The 20461-nt window shown below is 39.9% G+C and overlaps 1 protein-coding gene across 1 annotated transcript in view; it reads right to left on the bottom strand.

Annotated features, from left to right (window-relative positions):
- Positions 1-653: 653 nt before the first annotated feature.
- LOC145769477 (uncharacterized) overlaps positions 654-20461 on the bottom strand; it is a 52314-nt gene continuing 32506 nt past the window's right edge. Inside the window, exons 24-35 of the mRNA XM_082581124.1 lie at positions 19567-19802; positions 16336-16450; positions 15918-16061; positions 14933-15052; positions 12418-12572; positions 11223-11501; positions 7022-7158; positions 6473-6717; positions 5045-5178; positions 3574-3721; positions 2407-2544; positions 654-1425 (exon numbers count right to left, since the gene is read on the bottom strand). Of these exons, the coding sequence (XP_082437250.1) occupies positions 1273-1425; positions 2407-2544; positions 3574-3721; positions 5045-5178; positions 6473-6717; positions 7022-7158; positions 11223-11501; positions 12418-12572; positions 14933-15052; positions 15918-16061; positions 16336-16450; positions 19567-19802 (2004 nt within the window). The 3' untranslated portion in view covers positions 654-1272. The remainder of the gene's footprint in view (positions 1426-2406; positions 2545-3573; positions 3722-5044; positions 5179-6472; positions 6718-7021; positions 7159-11222; positions 11502-12417; positions 12573-14932; positions 15053-15917; positions 16062-16335; positions 16451-19566; positions 19803-20461) is intronic.

Genomic DNA, 20461 nt, shown 5'->3' with positions numbered 1-20461 from the left:
CTGTCTAGCATTGCAAGCTTTGAAAGACGCTGGATGCGTATATCAGATTCATTTTGCTTGGTCCTCAATTGCTCGCACTGCACGGGTTTGGGACGTTATCTGTAATTCCAACCCCTTTGTCATTCATACAGCAGTAGTTGTATGTGTCCAAGTTCAGCCTAAATAAATTTACACAAGAGTTTGAACCCAGCTTCGTACTGTTGATTTGTCATTGCGATTCCTGCGCCATATCGTTCCAAGAAACCATAGAAAACTTGCTGCTGTTGATCGACCCGAGGTCCACAATGACCGACCAGCTTAAACCTCTTCAAGCTTCAAGGACGTTTAGTCAGAGTACTACGAAAAGAGTTATCCGATAGATTCTATCCTGCTGGTTGTCGCTGCTTTAGAGTCGTTACACAACAATATTTTATAAGAAAATTCAAAAACGTTTTTGTTGGAACGTTTGTTCAAAGACATGCCTCATAGAATTACCGCGTTTGTAGCATTGGCCTTCTCTTGCAGAGAACATCAAGATCAATAGCCTACTTTCTCACTAGCCTCAGTGTCTCACTATCCCAAGTCTAAGAAGTGAAGGTTTGGCGGAAGAGCCATTATGACATGCGTTAGTGTATAAGACTGGAATAGGAATTCTGTGCTGGTGGTGCATTCAATGAAAAGTTATGCAATTTTATTTGCAAATAAATAAAACCCAACATAATAGCCACAATGGCAACAAAAACTAAACAATTGTGTAACTCCAACTTTTTTCTGTATAGCCTACATTCAAAAGCATACGAGTGTCTCGGGAAGTTAAAAAAAGAGTAATCTGATAACTTTATCTGAAAAAAGAGTAATCTGATCACTTAATTTCAACAATAAACACACCTACCGAAGGCCTACATAACATTTAGTCTTAGGCCCTATGCGTTGAAAACGGAATTGAAAGTAAAAGCAGACATCTTAGGATTCACTATGGATACCGGATAGCATCATCTGATCAATGAGTGCATTAATCATGGTTAGATAAATCACACAATCCAAGATGTTTAATGAATTCTTTTGAATCGGCTAAACAAAAAATATAGGCAAACTTAGAGGACTATAGGATAAGATTGCTTTCACTTGGAGTGTTTGGAAATGATAAAGTACTGAAGACAACCTTACAGCAAATGAGGACACTGCTGTCCATGACCACACTGTGCTGCTTGGTAAAGAAACCGACTGGTTCGTCTTGGGAGTAGACCTGGACAAAATCAGGTCAGCAAAACGTTCAAGGACCTACTCGTCGCTTCATAGGTTGAGATGAGGATAAAGTCTTCGAGCGTTTGAGAGAACAATATCCTGTGATGCTGGATGGAAGTTCATGACGCGTTGCAGTCCACTCATCGTCATGGTGAAGACATCGACGTAAGTCCGCGCTTTCAGGGAGCACAGGATGCGGTTCTGGTGGAAATAAAAAAAATAGCAACCTGAATCCTTTAAATCTACAGCACTTTTCAGCAAATGCATTAATTTAATTTTCAACTGCTTCTTTTCTAACTTGCTTGCTCTGTAAGTATAGCCTATACCATTATAGAGGTTAGTGACACATTGTGCTAGTCTGCATTACATCGTAGGCTAGGCTACTATCCCACTGTAGCTAATCGAATTTAACATTAATCAAACGTTGTAAAACTTCCAATAAGGATAAAGTTTAAACGAAAAACCTTATGTTGTGAGAAAAATTCTGCTTGTAAAACGAAATGGCAACTGCATCTTAAACGGAGACTTGGCTGCAAAATTCAACTAATTTTAGAAAATGTGAAACCAATTACTAATTAGTTGAACTTTCCAAGTCAGCCAAATGGGTCTCACTCTCAAGTTTCATTATTTTTCCTTAGCTTTGTAACAGTAATGCAAGGTAAATGTGCAGCAACAGCTCTATTGACGGAAAAAAATTGAACTTATAGCAACACCTTGTGCATGCAAAATATCGTTTTTTCGATATAATTCGCTTTGCGGGGAAGATACGGCAATGAAGTCTCAAGAAGGTATAGGAAAGCGGCCCTTCTGCGCATTTTGACACCAATTTGGTCTTTCTACCATGTTCCGTTATCGAGTTACGTGAAATCTGCTATTTTTAGCCCCACATGAGTTTCGACCACGCGGTGCCACATCTAAATGACGTCATAATGGAATAAAAATTACATTTTTCAAATCAGTGTCCAAAATCCCATCATACGCAAACCCGAACGTTTTTAATTTCGTAAGTGTGGAAAAAATGAAACACCCTACTAATTGGCCTTAAAAAAATGTACAGAAGAATGACCAGTCGCTAATAAACAATTGCCTGTTTAAAGAAGAATTAATTAATATTGTTACGGTGTTTATGGAAAATAAAAATATATGCTATTTTATGGATGCTTTGATTTTTTTCGGCCATACCTTGCACAAAACGTTTTCACACAAGAAGACCTCTCCTTTGTTGACCAATCGAACAGAGGAAGCTTTGCCCTTTTCTTGATTCTGTATGGCCTCAGCCACTCCACGGTGAATAACGAAAGTCTCCGAGCGCACATCTCCCTAGTAAAACGCATCAAAATTTATCATCTCCACTGAAGCAGGATATAATCTACATCAAAAAATAGCCAATAGCAGATGGTGAAGATGATATCAGTAGCATGGGTATTACCAACTTTTTGGCCTGAGTTTGCCATTGTCTTCTTTCTAAATATAAATTTACCATCACCAGTTAATTCCGGACCAGTAGCTTACTTGTGTACTATTTATCATGCAATTTGTCTTTCCTGGTTTAGTACCTGGATCCAAATAGCAGATTGATAGCCTACATCAAATTTATTTTTGGGGCATATTACACTCGATCGAAAAGTGTGAGCGAAAAGAATATAGCAGCGGGTTAGGCCCACCATACTAATCTAACTTCTCGCCAGAGGCCTAAATTTAACAAATCCCTGTCGTTGGATATTTTGTAACCTTAACATACACAGTAGAATCAGGTATTTTTGTCTTATCCTGGCTTAGTCTACACATAGTGGTTAAAGGTTTAGAATCTAAACCTTTAGATGACGTGGACGGATAGGCATGGAAGCAAATCTTCATGCCCATCACGCTAGCGATCAAGCGTGTTGCCAAAGATAGGCTACAACTAATGGTTCCAATTTGGGACACAATTTTAAAATCTGGGTAATTGAGAAACAAAGACAATGTCGTCTACATTTTTGAGGAGAGTTCAAGACAACGTTTAAAATCACTCCAAAAGCAGTGGATTTAGAAAAGGTTTCTGCTCTTTCCACTCTATTGCCTATCTTTGGTCGACTGTTCCGTGTGAGTGTAATATGAGTTGAGGTAGGCTACCACACACTTCCTAATGGCTGCCGAAATTTGAGATAACCTGTAAGGCATCGTCTTTTCGTTTTTAGGGATCAGGTTGAAGATTCAAATCAGGTGAACGGGAAAGCAAGAAATTCAGTCTTTGGATTAACCTTCAAGGAAAACGACATTTAATCATAAGCACTTGGATAAGCTTGGTGATGCCAAAAAAAAAACAAAAAAAACAAGAAAACTTTATATTATGCCGTATATTGTGCTAACCTGAAAGCATATGTAATCGCCGGGCATGTAGGCTGTGGGCACCATCACCATGCAAAGATGACGGATGAAGTTCTCTGGGCAGCCTGCAAACAATTCCATGCTATGAACCATGTCCCCGCAAATTTGACTGAAGATATCAGCTTGTAAACTGAAATTGAAAAAAGTGTAGATCTTATCAATTTTTTTTTAGAAAGGTGAGAGTTGAGGTTTATTTTGCAGTTAAATGCACTCACTCACTAGGGGGAGAGTGGTGGGGCACAACTGGACAAAAATACTATAACAGAAACCCCGTCTTTATTAAAAGTCCAACAAAGTTCAACTTTTTTACAACAAAGTACCACACTGAGACAGTTAAACAACACTTCAGTGATGCATACAAAATGCCATAGTTAATTGAAAATAGTATTGTTTGTGTCCAACTGTGCCCCGGTAATAGGGCACAATTGAAACTTTAAACCAACACAAAAGTCATCAAGGAATAGACAATGACTGTAACAAATAGTATTTACTTGTGAATAGCAGTAGAATAAGGGACGTAGCCACGGGGGGAAGGTGGTCTGGAAAAGCAATCGACCTCACCCTCCTAAAATTTTATTTTGTCCCCTCCGAAATGAGTTTGCTATTATAGCGTTTGAATGAGATTTTATAGGACTACCATGAAATATCAAAAGAACTATTCCTACGGTTTGACCACGCCACCACTACCATATATAAGTGTGTTACTGTCCAATCAGAGCCACTTCAATTGTAAGCTTACTCCAAAAACTGTGTCCAATTATGCCTCTTACACCAATATCGATTCAAAATTGGGCAGTGACAACCTGTTATAAAAGCCAGCTCAAGTCAAAGGTAATCAAAAGACACTTCACTGTAGCCTACATGGTTTGGACAAAAAGAGAAAGAAACCACAATTCTTAGCCTACTTTGTATAATAAAAATTACAATTGAAACAAAAACCGCAAAAAAAGTAGCCTACTGTACAGTTGCTAAAAGACTTCCCACAGTCAAACTCAACACATGGCCTACACAAACACTTGGGATTTTCATAGTGCAACAACTAATGAGAGACTGATTTTTTTGCCACGGCAAGGACTTCCACACTTTCCAATTTTTTCAATAAAACGTCCAATTAATGCGTCCAATCATGCCCCACTTCTAGGCAAGTTACATCATCCGACCTGCTCCAGGTGAAATGAACTTTGCAGGCTGCTATACGTGTCGCATGACCTTGTCACTTACGATATCACAATGCACACATTGAATTAGCGTGATAAGAAGAAGTTCAAAAACGTATGTAGCGTATAAGCCAAAAGCGGATGCAGTTTCGCATTCCCATGATTTACAAGCCCTAGAGGGCCTAGTCGAACATGCATTAAAAAGAGCATTTCCTTTTAACGTTCAGATTTTGGTTCGAAACTTCAATGCATGGGTCATACAAATTTAAGAATATTTTTTCGTTGCAAACATACACCTGAACGAAAGATCGGGAAACAAAGTCATGACATCAACGCCTTGGTTCTTCATCCACATGTACTCGTAATAATGAACAACGTGGTAATACAACTCGCTGTTAAACTTGTGGTCTTTCATGCAACGCTTCACAGCCTGCGTGTATTACAAGAGGTGTAAAAATCAAGTTATTTTGTCATGACAGTGATGATTGATGGTAGCTTGCCTATCAGAATTTGTGAACTTGTGTGAACGCGTGACTTCGTGAAGAAGCTTCAAGATCAAGCGGCACTGGTTCGACTCTCGGGGTGTGTGCTTAAGCAACGCATTCTAAGGACTGCTCTCCATTCAGCAGCATGTAATGGGTGGAATAATTTCCCAGCACAAGCACTTCAACAATCGGAAACTTCATTCTGTCAATCTCGATAACCGGTCAGCTGCGTCAGTGGTTCAAAGCCTCTACAAGTATGGGAAACTGCCAGGAATAAGCTCTCAAAGAAGCTTCCCCAGTCCGAGAATAAAGATTCAATCAAACAAACAAGTGTAGCCTACAGGACAAGAGGCCTTTCAGAGATATGTTTTACACTTTAACACCCAGTTGGCAGAAGCAAATTGGACTCGTGTAGGAACATTATAGACCAATATAGATTATTATGTTATTTTCCCATGAGTACTGAGTAGTTCACACTAATCTCATCTGTTCAAACCATCACAAATCAGTTAATTTTGTGCATTGTCATGATTTCATTTTATCACTCAAGAGCAGTGCTCTTCTATAGGGGTTCCGCGGAACATGTAGTGGGGTTTGTGAGTTTAAAGGGTTCCCAGTTTTTTAGGAAAAATGATTTCTTGTCTCAGTATATTGATGCGTCATTCTAAATTAATGGACCACCACTCGCAGTGACGCATTCACACTCCAAGTTATACAAGAGATTGAGTGCAGCTAACAGCAGAAAAAGAAACGTTGACAATTGTTGCGTCACTTGTTCATTGCTATGCTATTAAGAAAAACGTTATTATTTTAGACTAATATGATTTTTTATCAGTGAAGGTTCCGTGGCAAACGCGAAAGTACATCATGATTTTCGTAATGACAAAAAGATTGAAGAGCGCTGCTCAAGCGTCAAGACTGAGCATACCTGGTCAAATCTGTAGGCACTGTTTTATCTTACTCTTATTATGTCCAAAATAACAGATAACCAATAGCTTACGGGCAGATCCAGGAAGGACGATTTCAACAAAACGCAATGATGAGTAGGTCTGAAATAATTCGACCTTGCAAATACATAGTAAATAATGTTACTTTTCATTGTTTTAAGGGGGGAGATTGTCTCAATCGCCTCCCTGGATCCGCCAATGCCATAGCTAGTTAGCTATGTGGGATATATAGCCCAACGTCTGTTCTATAACGGTAGATTGCAGTATTAATTAAGCAATCAACGGTGCTCACCGATACGTTTTGCTTGTACCAGACCCTCAATCTTTCGTCATTTGCTAAAGTAGCAGCTGCCATGCCAAGCACGTAGCCGATCATCACCTTCCCAACAATCATCACAAAGCAAGCGTAGAGCATTTCAGTTCCAGTCAGAGGTTTAATGTCACCATACCCAGTGGACGTCATAGTGGCGACTGCCCAGTATAAACAGTCAACCAAAGGAATGAGTTGGAATCCGTAAATTTGATTGTTGATATAATCTGCTCAACACAAGGAAATATTACAATTAAATGCGAGAGCAGTTATGCTGATAGTGCCGCTACTGTACTGTAAGCTAAGCAACAAAGCACGTTACGGCGTGTTCAAGACAAAAAAAGTTTCTGGTGCCTCAGAAGTTTCAACGGCTTTAGGGTGGTGAATCCGAATATGGCATTATTTTTTTTTCAAATTTGCTCTACTTTGAAATATTCTAGTTCCAATTTTACAAATATCTGATAATAGAAAACAGCCCTGACTGTGATTGCGAAACCATATTGTTTGTTTTGAATCGCTTGCAAAACTTACTCGTTCCTCCTTTGCCTATCCAAGTTTCATCTTGGCATGATCCATAAGGACAAGCTAGTCCGTACCATACGCTGCTGAGAAGGTTGATTGAAAACGCAACAAATAGCAAGGATTGATACAAACGGACTATGAGTACGCTGCAAGTGGAACACATATTGTGTTAATTTCATTGTGGGGATCTATATTCTCAGACTCAGAGAGCTTCTTTGAGAGTTTAGTTCTTCCAGTTCCGCTCACTTGTAGAGGCCGTGAACCACTGACGCAGGGCCGTCACCGGTCTGACAGAATAAAGTATCCGCTTGTTGAAGTGTTGCTGTATGTGAGCTATTCCATCCGCTTGGTGCCGCTAAATGGAGAACGGTCCACAAACGCGTTGCACAAGCGCTTACCTCGAGCATAGAGACTGCGCTGCTTCATCTTGACCACTGAGTTATCAGGGCAACCGCATATAGACCTACAGCTGTTACTCTTTACTGCTTCCTTACCAACATGCTATAGGAACACGAAAACGGTTTGTCTATAGCAGGGGTCATCAACTTTTTTTGCATGTGGGCCACTTTGGCACTAATGAGAGCTGTGGCGGGCCGCACTAATAAAATTTTAGGTACGTTGACTCTTATGCTAGAAAAGAACGCATTTCGTACCCAGTATCCAGCGTTACATGCTGTTAATATTTATCTTAGAATACCGCAGCAACAACAAAATTAGTCGAACAACGCTACTGCCAGGCCAAGCTCCCTTAACAACACTTTTGACTTCTTTAACAATGCCTAATAAACGAGGCCACTTGTTTTGCGCACTTATAGCGAGGCGAGCGGTTTCATAGGAATATTCATCGTCAAGCAAGAGTGGTGTTGTCACTTTGCTTCACAAAAGATGTCTTGCAATTGACAGTTTCAGTAAACAAGGAAATGTTGTCACAATAGTGACCAATTGATTACGTACTTCTCCGCTTAGCAACTTGAACTCATAATGGCAACTTTCGTAAGGCCGTGTACGTTGTAGTCTACACCTTCTGTGTGATTGCTTCATTGCATATTAGACAGGTTGCTTTACTTTTGTTAGAAGAAAAAAAATAATCATTCGTCCAACTTTTATTAAAACTTCTGCGTTCTTCAGGTAATTTACTCTTCCTACTGTTAGACTGCAACATTTTACTGCGGGCCTGCGCAACAGTAGCCTAACTATTCAACTCAACAACACCCACTCTACCTGTGCCCGAGATTTCCAAAAAAATCAAAATGATTATGACGCTACAAGGAGTTTCGTCCATGTTTTTCAACTGCCCGGAAGCATCATAGTTCCACTTTGTACGCGTTTTAATCAACCACTGGGACAGTGTGACTGGACATCGCATTGGAATAACATTAAGCGACCCCCACCTAGAACTACAATCTGATTGGTCGGCCGGTGGAATCGTATACAAAGCGAAAATATGCTTTCTGGAAAGTATTTTTTGCCTTCATGCTCTTTAACTCCTCAAGAAAAGTATTTTTGGTTATACTTGTACGCTGATAACTTCCGCGGGCCGCATGCTGCCCACAGGCCGCCAGTTGGTGACCCCTGGTCTATAGGCTACACTACAACTACCACTGACAAATGAGCTACAGGCTCATAACGCAACACCAAATGCATGGGACACTGATCTCATTCTGTTTCTAGGAGGGAGGGGGTTTAATTTTAATTTCAACTTTAGCCCAGATTTTAGGATAAAATAGTATATTCTGAGACCTCTGGTATAATTTTTTTTTGAAATTTTTGCCCAAACTACCGCTTCCCACTACCCTGACAATTACTTTTCGCGTTAAGTTGCCTTGTATTGTATGGACGTATTTTTTTGTTTTCGTGAAGTGAAGAGCATGAATATTTCTGTATTATTTGCGTGCAAATATATGTAAAATCTACTCCAGGTCAAAGTCTCTGAAGGTAACATTTTATTGTTTATAATAGGCCTAGCATATTCTCCCAGAATAGAAATAGCCTACTTTCGGACGAAGAATAATTCCCCACAACAAACGTCGGATTCTTTTTTAGGTTTTTAAAAACCTACATTCATTTTACCATGCTATATGTTGTAACAAAAATTACTTTTAGACACTGTAAAAAGTGACAAGGTCCAATGTAGATCAGTAGGCCTAACGTATTCAAATTAGTTATGGTTGTAACTGTTGCTAGAAGAGTTAGTGATGGCAATCGCCTTCTTGTAATTATAAAACAAGTCAAATGTTCATGTATGGATATAGGGTCAAGCTAGTCAATAGCCATCGCGGGCTGGGCTATGGATATTGGGTCAAGCTGGCAGGTCTTCCATAGCTACAGCCTACTGTACACTACAGGTTAACCAAACGCGTGGACCCAAAGTTTTCCATTTTTGGTTTGTGGGACAAAAACAATCTGGGGAATATGGTAGGTTTCAAGAAAAACAGTTCATTCATTAATGTTGCCTGGAGTAAATTGTGAGGGGATTTAAGGAAAGACCTTCTGAAAGTTCACTTCACAGTGTTGGCGCATTGTCTTAGTGTCCTTTTGATGGAGGTTTCTCTACAACCACCTCTAAAGTTCATTCATTGACCACTAGGCCTACAACAACTTTACACTCAATATTGCTGTTGAAGCATCTTGAGCAGCAATTGTCAGGCTGAGGTTCTCAATTGGTAATTACAGCGAGGGTAAGTCGATCTCCGTGATTAAACTGAAACCAGAAGATAGATTAGACAACAAGATGACAGGGTTTAGCACAGAATCTCAGAATGGAAGCCTAAATTGAAAATGCAAAGTAACTTTTTGCAGAAGGCAGCCAAAGACGTTTTATCAGTTATCATAACAAAACAAGCTAATAAATGCAACTTTATTTTTTTAATAGTTTTTGGAGATAGGTTTTGGTCAATTTACGGCGACTTAAATATAACTAGTTTCACACAAACTGTTTGAATGTATGTCACGCTTTTACTAGGGATGGCAGAAGTCCCTAGCTTATATTCTACTGTCCCTAGCTTTTACGCATGTGCATATAGTCATGCGCACAAATTAAAATGATCACTTTACCGTGTTTTACGATGAAGCCAAGATCAGAAAACTGTTTACAGTTGTCTTGCAACATTTTTAACATGTTTTAGTACAGTAGCAAACAATGTTTGAACTTTGAATGTCATGAACAAAAATTGACGTCAATACAATACAAGGCAATTTTATGCGAAAAGCAATTTTCATGGTGGGGGGGGGGGGGGTTTTGGACGGAAATTTTAAATTTTGTTTACCAAGTGTTTTAGAATGTACTGCGGTATCCTAAAATCAAGGCTAAAGTTGAATTAAAAAAAACAAAAAAAAACGATTAAACTCCCTCCTACTGGTACGTTCGTTTCAACTGTTGACACAAAAGCATCAATTCTCTGTTGAAGATAGGCTACTTAGCAACGCTCTTTATACCTCAGCACATCTGAAAGGATATATAAAAGTTTAAGTTTGAGTGTTGCTAAAGATAATGCACTCTAACACATAACCTAACCTTTGGCTTTCAAACTGAGTTATTGCAAACAAACTTCTACGTGTTTAACTATCAAAACACAGCCTACTATACAAAAGAGAGAAAATTTTTATTTCGTCTGTTGCGAGTAGAGTACGGTACGATTATAAACAGCACGAATAAAATAGTATCATAAAAGGCTAGATTCCACAAAAGACAAAAAGCAGTGAAAGCCTAAACAAGACTTGTGACGAAATATTGAAGTAAAGTTTGGTAAAGTTATATAAAAAAATCAAGTGTAATAGGTCCACCAAGGCTGCGCAGTCGTGCGAAAATTATAGGCTACCACTCTGACCCCTCGGTTTATCACTGGGCGACTCCGACTTTAGTGTGGCCAGATTTTTCTTTAATTTTTGTCTATTTTCATATTTTTAAAATATTTCACTTAACTTGTGATTGAAATTGAAACGGCGACTTTCACAAAAAAAACTGACAAGAAAAAACACATGTGTTTTCTGTAAAGTTTTAGAGCGCAAAACGGAGAACAAGAAACAGTAGGCTATTTAAAAAAAAATTGCAAACAAAATTTTTATTGTTCATCGTTTTGCATCCAGCCGGAGTCGGCTTTTTTTAACGACTCCTATTCCGAACATGCCCAACTCCGACTCTACAGCACAGGAGTCTACAATATATCAGTAACTTGAATTCATAAGACCTGATATTTAGCAATCGACTTACTTGTTTCTGATATCTCTTTCCCAAGTGCCGAAAATGCAAACCAATCTGTACATGCGCAACATACGGTTGAGCCTTGAAAAGCACATCAGGGAGAGGCGAAGTCTGAGGTTAGAAGGAAAAAGTGCGAGAAACTCAAAAGGAGCGTTTGCGATAGCATCAAAGAGGAAGAGATCTGACGACTTTGCATAATGAAGGCGGATGACCTTAAGGCTTTCCACGTTTGTACTAAACTGATCGATGAAGCTCACGTGATAGCTGAAGACCATATCTAAGATGAACCTGCAAGAATCAGTACAGTCGTTTAATAATTTTATACAGAACGTTTCAAAAAAATAAAACAATATTTCCTTGTACACAAAGTATTAACCAAAATTGATTTAAGTTTTGTCACCCTGCAACATTTGCCGCAGCAACATATTTACAATGCGAAACATTATTGCTTCAACTCATCACTGCTTCACACAAGAACACAGCCTTTATCATGTTTGAAGCTTTTCGTATAATTTGACTTAAAGTGGAACTCAGGTTTCTTAGATTCAGCTGACACGACCCTAACCAGTTGAACATTGAGCTGGCCCACCACGCTTGAATCTTTTTGATAGTTTCATATTGCACTAAATGCATGTCTCAACATGCGTGGTGCCGGATCAATTTAATCATGTGTTTATGTCAGAAATGTCCAAAGTACGGGTACCCAAGAAGTACAAAGTACCCCCCTCACCCCACATTGTAATATCAAAACTAAAGCTGAAATTTGAAGCCAAAATTGTTGAACGTATAATGTGGGCTCAAGAAGAGTGAAACGATTACCATGCCCAGAAAGCTTTGGACAATACTGGTTAAAATACAATCAAGTTGGATAAAGCTTCTGCTACCCAATTCACGCCCGAAATTGCAATCAATTCACGCCCGAAATTGCAATCAATTCACGCCCGAAATTGCAATTCCTCAGTTTCAACTTTGGTTTAAAAAATAAAATTTGAATTATTTCAAAGGCGGTAGCGCATTTGCAACAAGCAGCAACAGAATCTCTTCCTTTATGGGGAAATGCCATGGTTTCTTGGCCAAAACAACAGAACTCGTTATTTTTACATTGATTCAACGTTTGCAGACGTTAAATCAATGTAACAATGACGGATTTTGCTCTCTGGGTAGTGTGATGTCAGCTAACATAAAGGTATCGATGATCTGTTACCATGCGTCCATGATGTAGCCAACGGCGTATAGAAGAGGAGTGTGGTTGAAGAAGCAGACTTGATAAATCGATATCGAACTGGATGCAAAACCTAATAGAATCGTAGTGTTTTCCCAAATAAAAGCGAAGATTGAATCTTTGTTGATGACTCGAGGCTGAAACGTGCAGTGACGTAAGCGTACATGATGACGTTTGCCTTCTGGATTACTTTACAACTGTTAAAGCGGTTGACCAAAGGCTTGTAATCCTATTTCACACTAAGTAACCAAACTGTCAATATGTATTGTACATAGTATGTAGGTTTGTGATTCGGACGATGTATGGACTATGTGGTTATGTTATGGCACAAATGTAAGGTAGTTACATCTGCAAGGTGACAGCGAAATTACAGTCTTGCACGTCAGGCATTCAATTCACAACAGAAGTTACATTGCTGTAAGATTACAAGGCGGTTATTGGCTGATCTTCCTCCGAAGCATTGATAGTCTTGTTTTAGTAATAAAATACAGCCTGCTTGCTTATCACCACATTAAAACAGAAAAAAATTAAAAATTAATTAAAACTCCACAATAAAAGCATCGCTAGCAAAAACCAGGCTATAGCATCAGGGTTGTAGAGTAGGGTAACAACGTTAACAACGTAACAACGTAAACAAAGTAACATTTTGGGTGACTCGTTTTTGAACTTTTTTTTAAATTTTCTCGGGGTAGTGGGGAAATGGTGCCAATGAGTGAGAAAAAACTCATGATAAAATTTGAGATACGTAACAAACTGTTTTCAGCCTCCTCATGGGGCTCAAAAATCGAAAAATTGGGTCAAAAATGCAATTTTTCTAAAAATATTTTTAGTTTGGGTAGATACAATATTGTTTAGATATATTTTAATTAATCCAAGCAAAAAAAATTGAATTCATTTAATTACTATTCCTTCAGCTTCCTCACAGCTTCTTAAAATTTCCATTTTGCTGAAAATTTCGCATTTTTGTGGGTGGTTACATAATACATAATAGCGTTAGACATTTTGCCAGCTATAAAACGTCATTGTATTTCTCTTTATAGACCTGCCCTGAGCTATTGCGTCATTTTTTAATGAAATTGGGTTGATTTGGTAGGAAAAAGTGACGTCTTTTATTTGAATTTACGTCACTGACGAAGTTTGTAGTTATGTAACCACAAACAAAAATGCGAAATTTTCAACAAAATGGAAATTTTGCTGAAAATGAAAAAAAAAAAAACTTCAATTTTTGAAGGCTGAAAAAAAAAAAAAAGGCTGAAGACAATTTGTTACGAATCTCAAATTTTGTCATGAGTGTTTTCTCACTCATTGGCACCATTTCCCCACTACCCCGACAGAATTAAAAAAAAAGTTCAAAAACGAGCCACCCTATTGTAGAGTTTCAAAAAAAATTGGAAACCTTTCTTGTCCAATCAAGCATTGTTCGAGTGTTAGGCCATAAAACGTTCTATTTGTCAGCCGGCGACCTCAAATTGAAAGAGAAAACACAAATCATCGTCATCGAAAGTGGAAGACTCGGAATTCGCGATTTGGCTGATTTCAGAAATGAAAAAATCGCTACGGAACCTATAAATATTTTCCTCTGGCTATATTCCCACTTCAAGTGGGGCCGCTTGTGCAGATATTACTCTGTCAGCAGCATCTTCTTCCTTCACTCCCACTATTTCCATATTTTCAGCCACACAGTCTCTCCATCTAATTTTCGACTTTCCTCGCTTTCTTTTCCAACTTCCAATTGTCTCATTCTTCTTCCGGCATAGTCTTCGTCTCATTTTACCACGTGACCCAACCATTAAGGCGTGTCTCAGCTTATCTTTCCGTTCTCCGACTTGCATTCGTTTTCTGATCATTTCATTTCTCACTCGGTCCTGCTTAGTCAAACTCAGAGACCATTGCAGTATTTTCACCTCAGCCACTTTCAATTTCCCTTCCTGTGTCTTCGTTAGGGCTAGCGACTGCATCCCATACAACATGGCTGGTCTTACTATTGTTTTATATATGAATAATAATTATTAAAGATAATGTCAAATATATAAAAACAAAAAATCAGCAACCTGTATAAATCAGTTTGTGAAGCCTTCTCTTGCTTCATGAGCCAATCCCGACAGATGTTTATAGGTAGCCTACATCCCCTCGTTTTCTTAATACTGTGATAGTTTTATTAATGGTCGCTCTATAACTGCTAAGGTCTTTTAGCGAAAGAGCTCATTTTCAATTTTATGTCAGGTTTACGAAGTCATCACATTATTACCCGACTTATTCTCACTGCGTTATACAAAAAAGAACACAATCGGTACTGCTGTTTTAAAGGTTTCGGTTTGACCCGACCTGGAATCGATATCAGACCTACTAGCACAAGACAAAGGCGAAACCTCTCGGGCACTGAGTTGGTCTTCTTTTTCTTATAAAAATAAAGCCTGAAGACAATAGACGCCGAGTCCGTAAGTGCAAGTCTGCTTATACACAACTGAACTTCTTCATGCGCTATAATGTTACTTACCATTAGATGATATTTCCTTTCCTTTTTCACATTTATGTTATGTAAAGAGCTAAACTGCCTGGCTAACATACTGGCTTGATGCTCGTAAGTTGCTGACCTGGCCCCATGCAACTTTCGGTCCTAAAACAAAAAAAAAGATTTCAAACAAAGTAACATCAATCTTCAAGAAAGATATAAGAATAAAACAGCAAAAACTAAGCAATAAAACCCAGAGCAGGAAAATACAAAACAGCAATATTTTAGCTAAACCATCAACAGATCGTAATGGAAAAGGATCAAAATCGTACTTGACACCGTATAGTACAATCTCGACGGACGTTCGATTCCCACTCAAATCAAGGTCGTCCACAATTCCCATCAAGTCAAAAGTTCGATTCCCGCTCAAGACAACTTGGATATGCACCACTGATGTCCCAATAGTAGTTTCGCATACGGTACTTGTAGAGGCTTTTGACGCAGGGCCGGTTACCGAGATTGGCAGAGTGAAGTTTTCCGATTATTTAAGTGTTGTAGCCGGGAAATTATTCCATTCACTAAGTGCCGCTGAATGGAGAGCAGTCCTTAACGTGCGTTGCTCAAGCGCACAGCCCGAGAGTTGAACTTGCGCCGCGTGATCTTGAGCCGGGTGCGTAACCACTGAGCTAACGGAGCGGACTCGATCGGGGCCTTAATTACTTGACCAATTTTTGAAAAAATTCAAATTAGCAACACCAGTTAGTTTGTGTTTTTGGTTTCTTTCATAATTATAAATGAAATTTGCCGTAAATACAATAGATTCTCCATTATCCGAGGTTTTCATTTATTTGTTGTTTGAGTAAGGTCTGAAAAGGCGTTGGTGGATAAACGTTGCGACGAAGGTTGGTTGTGAAGAGTGTGGTTATAAAGTAACACAGATGTATGATGTCTGCGAAGTTGACAACCGACCGTTTCATCATATTGTACGGAAACGCTTACTCTACAACTTACTCATCAACAAATAGCCTACCTGTGCTATTGCTGTCATTTTTTCACGAAATTGTGGAAAAACATCTAAAATGGCATCCAAGTCTTTTTTCGAGAGAAGGTTCAGCTCACAGTCTGTGATTGCTCTGATGGTCTTGCCTCTCGGAACGGCAAACAACAAGGCTACCTAAAACCGTATTTCTGCGAATGTCACGAAACCATGTTCAAAGCATCTTTCCGAATAATGTTTATCTCGTAAACGGATTGATTTTGTCACGCTAACAAATGTAAGGCCTTTTATTACGTGGTTGACTCATTGGTTCAAGCTTTGCAAAACTTTAACTTTCCGTTTTCTCAAAAACTCTCTTTTGTGTGAAAAACTCTCATTTTCGTTTACTGTGGTGGATGAAAAAGTCACTAAAAATACTAACAGTGAAGAATCATGAAGCAAATCATCATACCTCACCAAAGTGCTGGCCAGGTCCAAGGATCTTGATTGTAGTTTTATCGTCATCGTCCAATATGGCTACACTGCCTCGTTGTATAAAATACATTTCATTTCCAATGTCATTTCGTCTGAAACAAACCACAAAATGGAACAAAAATTCACAATCTCGTATGGCAGTAGTTACATATCAATATTTAAAGGAGTGATTTTTAATCTTTTAATATGCGGAGAAAAACCTGATGACATTCAATTATCCTCCTTTTAAAAAATAAAAAATGACAACTTGCAATCAGTTGATAAAACTACACCAAAAGCGACGTCATAATTTACATTCCAATGCTCATTAAATTATAAGAAACCCTGGCTTAGACCAGATATTTTTGAACTGTCCTTGAACTCTACGTCGGGAGTTCGCGAAAGTATTTTGAAATTATAATGAACCATCAATGTTTGATGCAACTGAGTAGCCTCTAATTCTAAGCTCCTTTAATTTTTCGACGACCAAGCATAGCCTACCAAAGCTTGGTTTGGTTTTGAATCTTTATCTTCGGACTGACAAAGCCTTGATTGGTTATTCCTGGTAGCTTCGCATACTTGTAGAGGCTTTTGACGCAGGGCCGGTTACCGAGATTGACAGAGTGAAGTTTCCGATTGTTGAAGTCTTGTTGCCGTGGAATTATTCCATTCACTAGGTGCCGCTGAATGGGAGAGCAGTCCTGAAGTGCGTTGCTGAAGCGCATACCCCGCGAGTCGAAACAGAGCCGCGTGTTGTTGAGCCGGGCGCGCAACCACTGAGCAATATTTCTCGTCGGCGTGTGAGAGACTTTGCCTTGTTTGTGAAAAAAGTTTCAAATACCAATGCAGTGGAGAGATGTTGGCTTGTAGAAGCCAGCGACCAAACATGGCTTGTGTTTCTCGGCAGTCGAGTGTAGCAGGAACTCAGCGATGGACACGTGTTTCGCCCATTGAGTGTTCAACTGTTTTATTTGCATCAACAGCGCACGGGTACAAAGGATTGACACGGCGAGAGAGCACAAACAAACATAGCCAGCTCGAAGACTTTCAGAAACCGGCCTGCCACACCCCGCGGCGGCGGGGAGCGGCGTGATTTAGGGGTGACGATGCACCCGGAGGGGTAAGTCCACCAGCTTAGGTCGCGGGGGCCAGGCTGGGGAGTCGAGGTACCTGTGGAAGGAGAGTGTGGATCGAAAACGTTACATGACCCGTCCGCAAATTTAGAATGGCGGAGCGGGCCAGGAAGACAAGCTCTTTCTGCATAGCCCAGAAAGATGGCCTGCGACGGCCGGGCGACCCGTCGCGTGTGGACGCTGGAACCGGCAGTAATTGACCGCCGGGCGGCGCCCACGTCTCCTTCACGCGACCTCGGCGCAGGTACTTGACTCTTAAACCTGGTCTGCCAGTAGGCAGAGCAGATAAAATTGGGGTCTACCACGAGGAAGACAGTCAACTATTTAAAGATAATTTGGCTCTCGTGGCAGACGAAATTCAAATAAAAATGTGGAGCAGAGGCTCGATTAATCAATAGAAACAAAAAAATATAGGTGGGAATGTAATACATACTCACTGGAGAAGAGTAAGCTTTGATTCGGCGAGCACGGATGTGCGCTGGCCAGACGTTGAGGCAGGTTCGCCCAGCTGGGTCGGGGAGGCTAGCGATCAAAACCAGAGGCACTGATAGGCTACATTACCAGGAAAAAGTAGAAAATTGGGGTGGAAATTTTGAGGCTGCATCGAGTTGATCAGGGGATCGTGTTGATCAATGCGTTGAAAGCAGAGCGAGGTTGATCCGAGCGGGCAAGAACAGCGTTACAAGGCGAAGGCAGCGTAAGATAATTCGAAACAATTGATTGATTAATACATAGAGATCTAGTGATGATTGAAGTTACTAAATTGCTGTTAAACCAGTCTCGATTCACAATGTGCATGAGACATTTTATTCCTTTCCTTTGTTCATTTTTGAATGCTTGGGTTTGATGAGATTGGAGTCAGTCAATTGAATTCTTACCTTTGTGGAAAGAAAACAAGAAGCCAACTGTCGCCAAGGATATGCACTGTTAAAAAGGAGCGATCTTCCTGGCGTCAGCACTACCTGACTACTCACTATAGAACAGCGAGCATTGTGTTTCGCTAACCATACCGGTGTAGCCTCCACACTAGCCATCAAGACTTTTCCAAAAACATGTGTTTCTCGGCAGTCGAGTGTAGCAGGAACTCAGCGATAGACACGTGTAGTGACTGACGAGTGAGTAGTCAGAACTATGTATACATATATGTATACATGCATACAGAACTATTTTATTTGCATCAACAGCGCACGGGTACAAAGGATTGACACGGCGAGAGAGCACAAACAAACATAGCCAGCTCGAAGACTTTCAGAAACCGGCCTGCCACACCCCGCGGCGGCGGGGAGCGGCGTGATTTAGGGGTGACGATGCACCCGGAGGGGTAAGTCCACCAGCTTAGGTCGCGGGGGCCAGGCTGGGGAGTCGAGGTACCTGTGGAGGGAGAGTGTGGATCGAAAACGTTACATGACCCGTCCGCAAATTTAGAATGGCGGAGCGGGCCAGGAAGACAAGCTCTTTCTGCATAGCCCAGAAAGATGGCCTGCGACGGCCGGGCGACCCGTCGCGTGTGGACGCTGGAACCGGCAGTTCCATCTTTGGGATAATTCCCTAGAGGTTAACAATCACTTTTCTAAGGATTAAATCAGTGCAAGAAACGTAAGCAATCAACCAAATTTTAAGACATTATAAGTTTACTTTTACATACTGGAAGTTTACGCATTAGAAAAACTGCTTTTCCACTTTGAGATGGAAGAAAATTTTGACGAGATACAAGCCAACAACATTGGTATGTAAACTTACACCAGGTTGAGCAAATCACTGAATGCAAGCTAACCCCTGGTAAGACAAGGTATTTTGTTTCGATAGTGGCTATTCCATACATTAATGTAGCCTAAGTATCCTTGACCCTTGGTGGTCTAACGCCTAATTATCCTCGTCTTGTGCAGCTTGCGTTTGCAATAGCCAGTTTCTTAATTGAAAATGAACATATTTGGGTATTTAACTATTTATACATTTAAAGATTTGATAAACAGGCTACTCACCACACTGACAATCAAAGTAAAACTTTTGTTTGATTAAATACTGTTACGACAAGTTTCATTTATTTTATGAGCCCTTTTCAATGCATAGAATAATTTGTCTAGATTCAACAATACCTGCAAACAATCCCCTTCTTCATATACAGAGCTGGTGTGATATGTGTGGACAACAATCTGAAAAATCCTTGCGTTTCTTTGTCAACATATGTGCCTTCATCAAATGCCTCACGAATCATTGGGCCGTACATGCTTTGACACACACTGGTGCGCAATGAGGGTGGCAGGCCGGTGAACAAGCGATCGGGACTCACACCACCAGTTCGATCCCACAAGTAACAATAGTAGTCAAGAACCTGGGTAAAAAATGGCATAATATTTAATCTTGGTTTCTTTCGGTCTATGTACACTAGTCTCCTATCGTCACTGTTATGATCCCAACCAAACTCAATTCATCAAACTAGGTAATAGTTTTACAAGTTGTCTCTAATATCGAGGAAGGATAATAATTTTTTCAATGACGATGTCTAAACTAGGAAATCTTTGTCTTTTTTCCACTGTTTTAAACGTGAACCAAGTATCTCAGCTTTGCCCTTGGTTTACCTCAAATCTCGCCCCAAATCATTCAACATGCTATAAAGTATAATCAATGTGTCCTTTTAAGGTTGCATCTTGAGCAACTGAGAACAGCAGTATCATCACTACTGTTTTGAGAGTTCATTGAAAATTATTGTTAGCATTGTGTTTCGCTGACCATACCGGTGTGGCCTCCACACTAGCCATCAAGACTTTTCCAAAAATATGTGTTTCTCGGCAGTAGAGTGTAGCAAGAATTGACAGCGATAGACACGTGTTTTGCCCATGAGTCTGGGCTCATCAGTATCGCACCACTAATTCATGCCACATAGTTCTCAACCGCTGCTTTTCCTAGGCGACAGTTAGTTTAGTTGTTTTCTTTTCACAAAGATAAGGATTCAATTGATTAACTATATCAGCGACTATTTGGATTCAGCGC

Source organism: Aplidium turbinatum, chromosome 4 (genome assembly GCF_918807975.1).
Source record: "Aplidium turbinatum chromosome 4, kaAplTurb1.1, whole genome shotgun sequence".
Lineage (NCBI taxonomy): Eukaryota > Metazoa > Chordata > Ascidiacea > Aplousobranchia > Polyclinidae > Aplidium > Aplidium turbinatum.
Note: the sequence above shows the minus strand (reverse complement) of the source record. Positions and strands in the feature narration are given on the sequence as shown.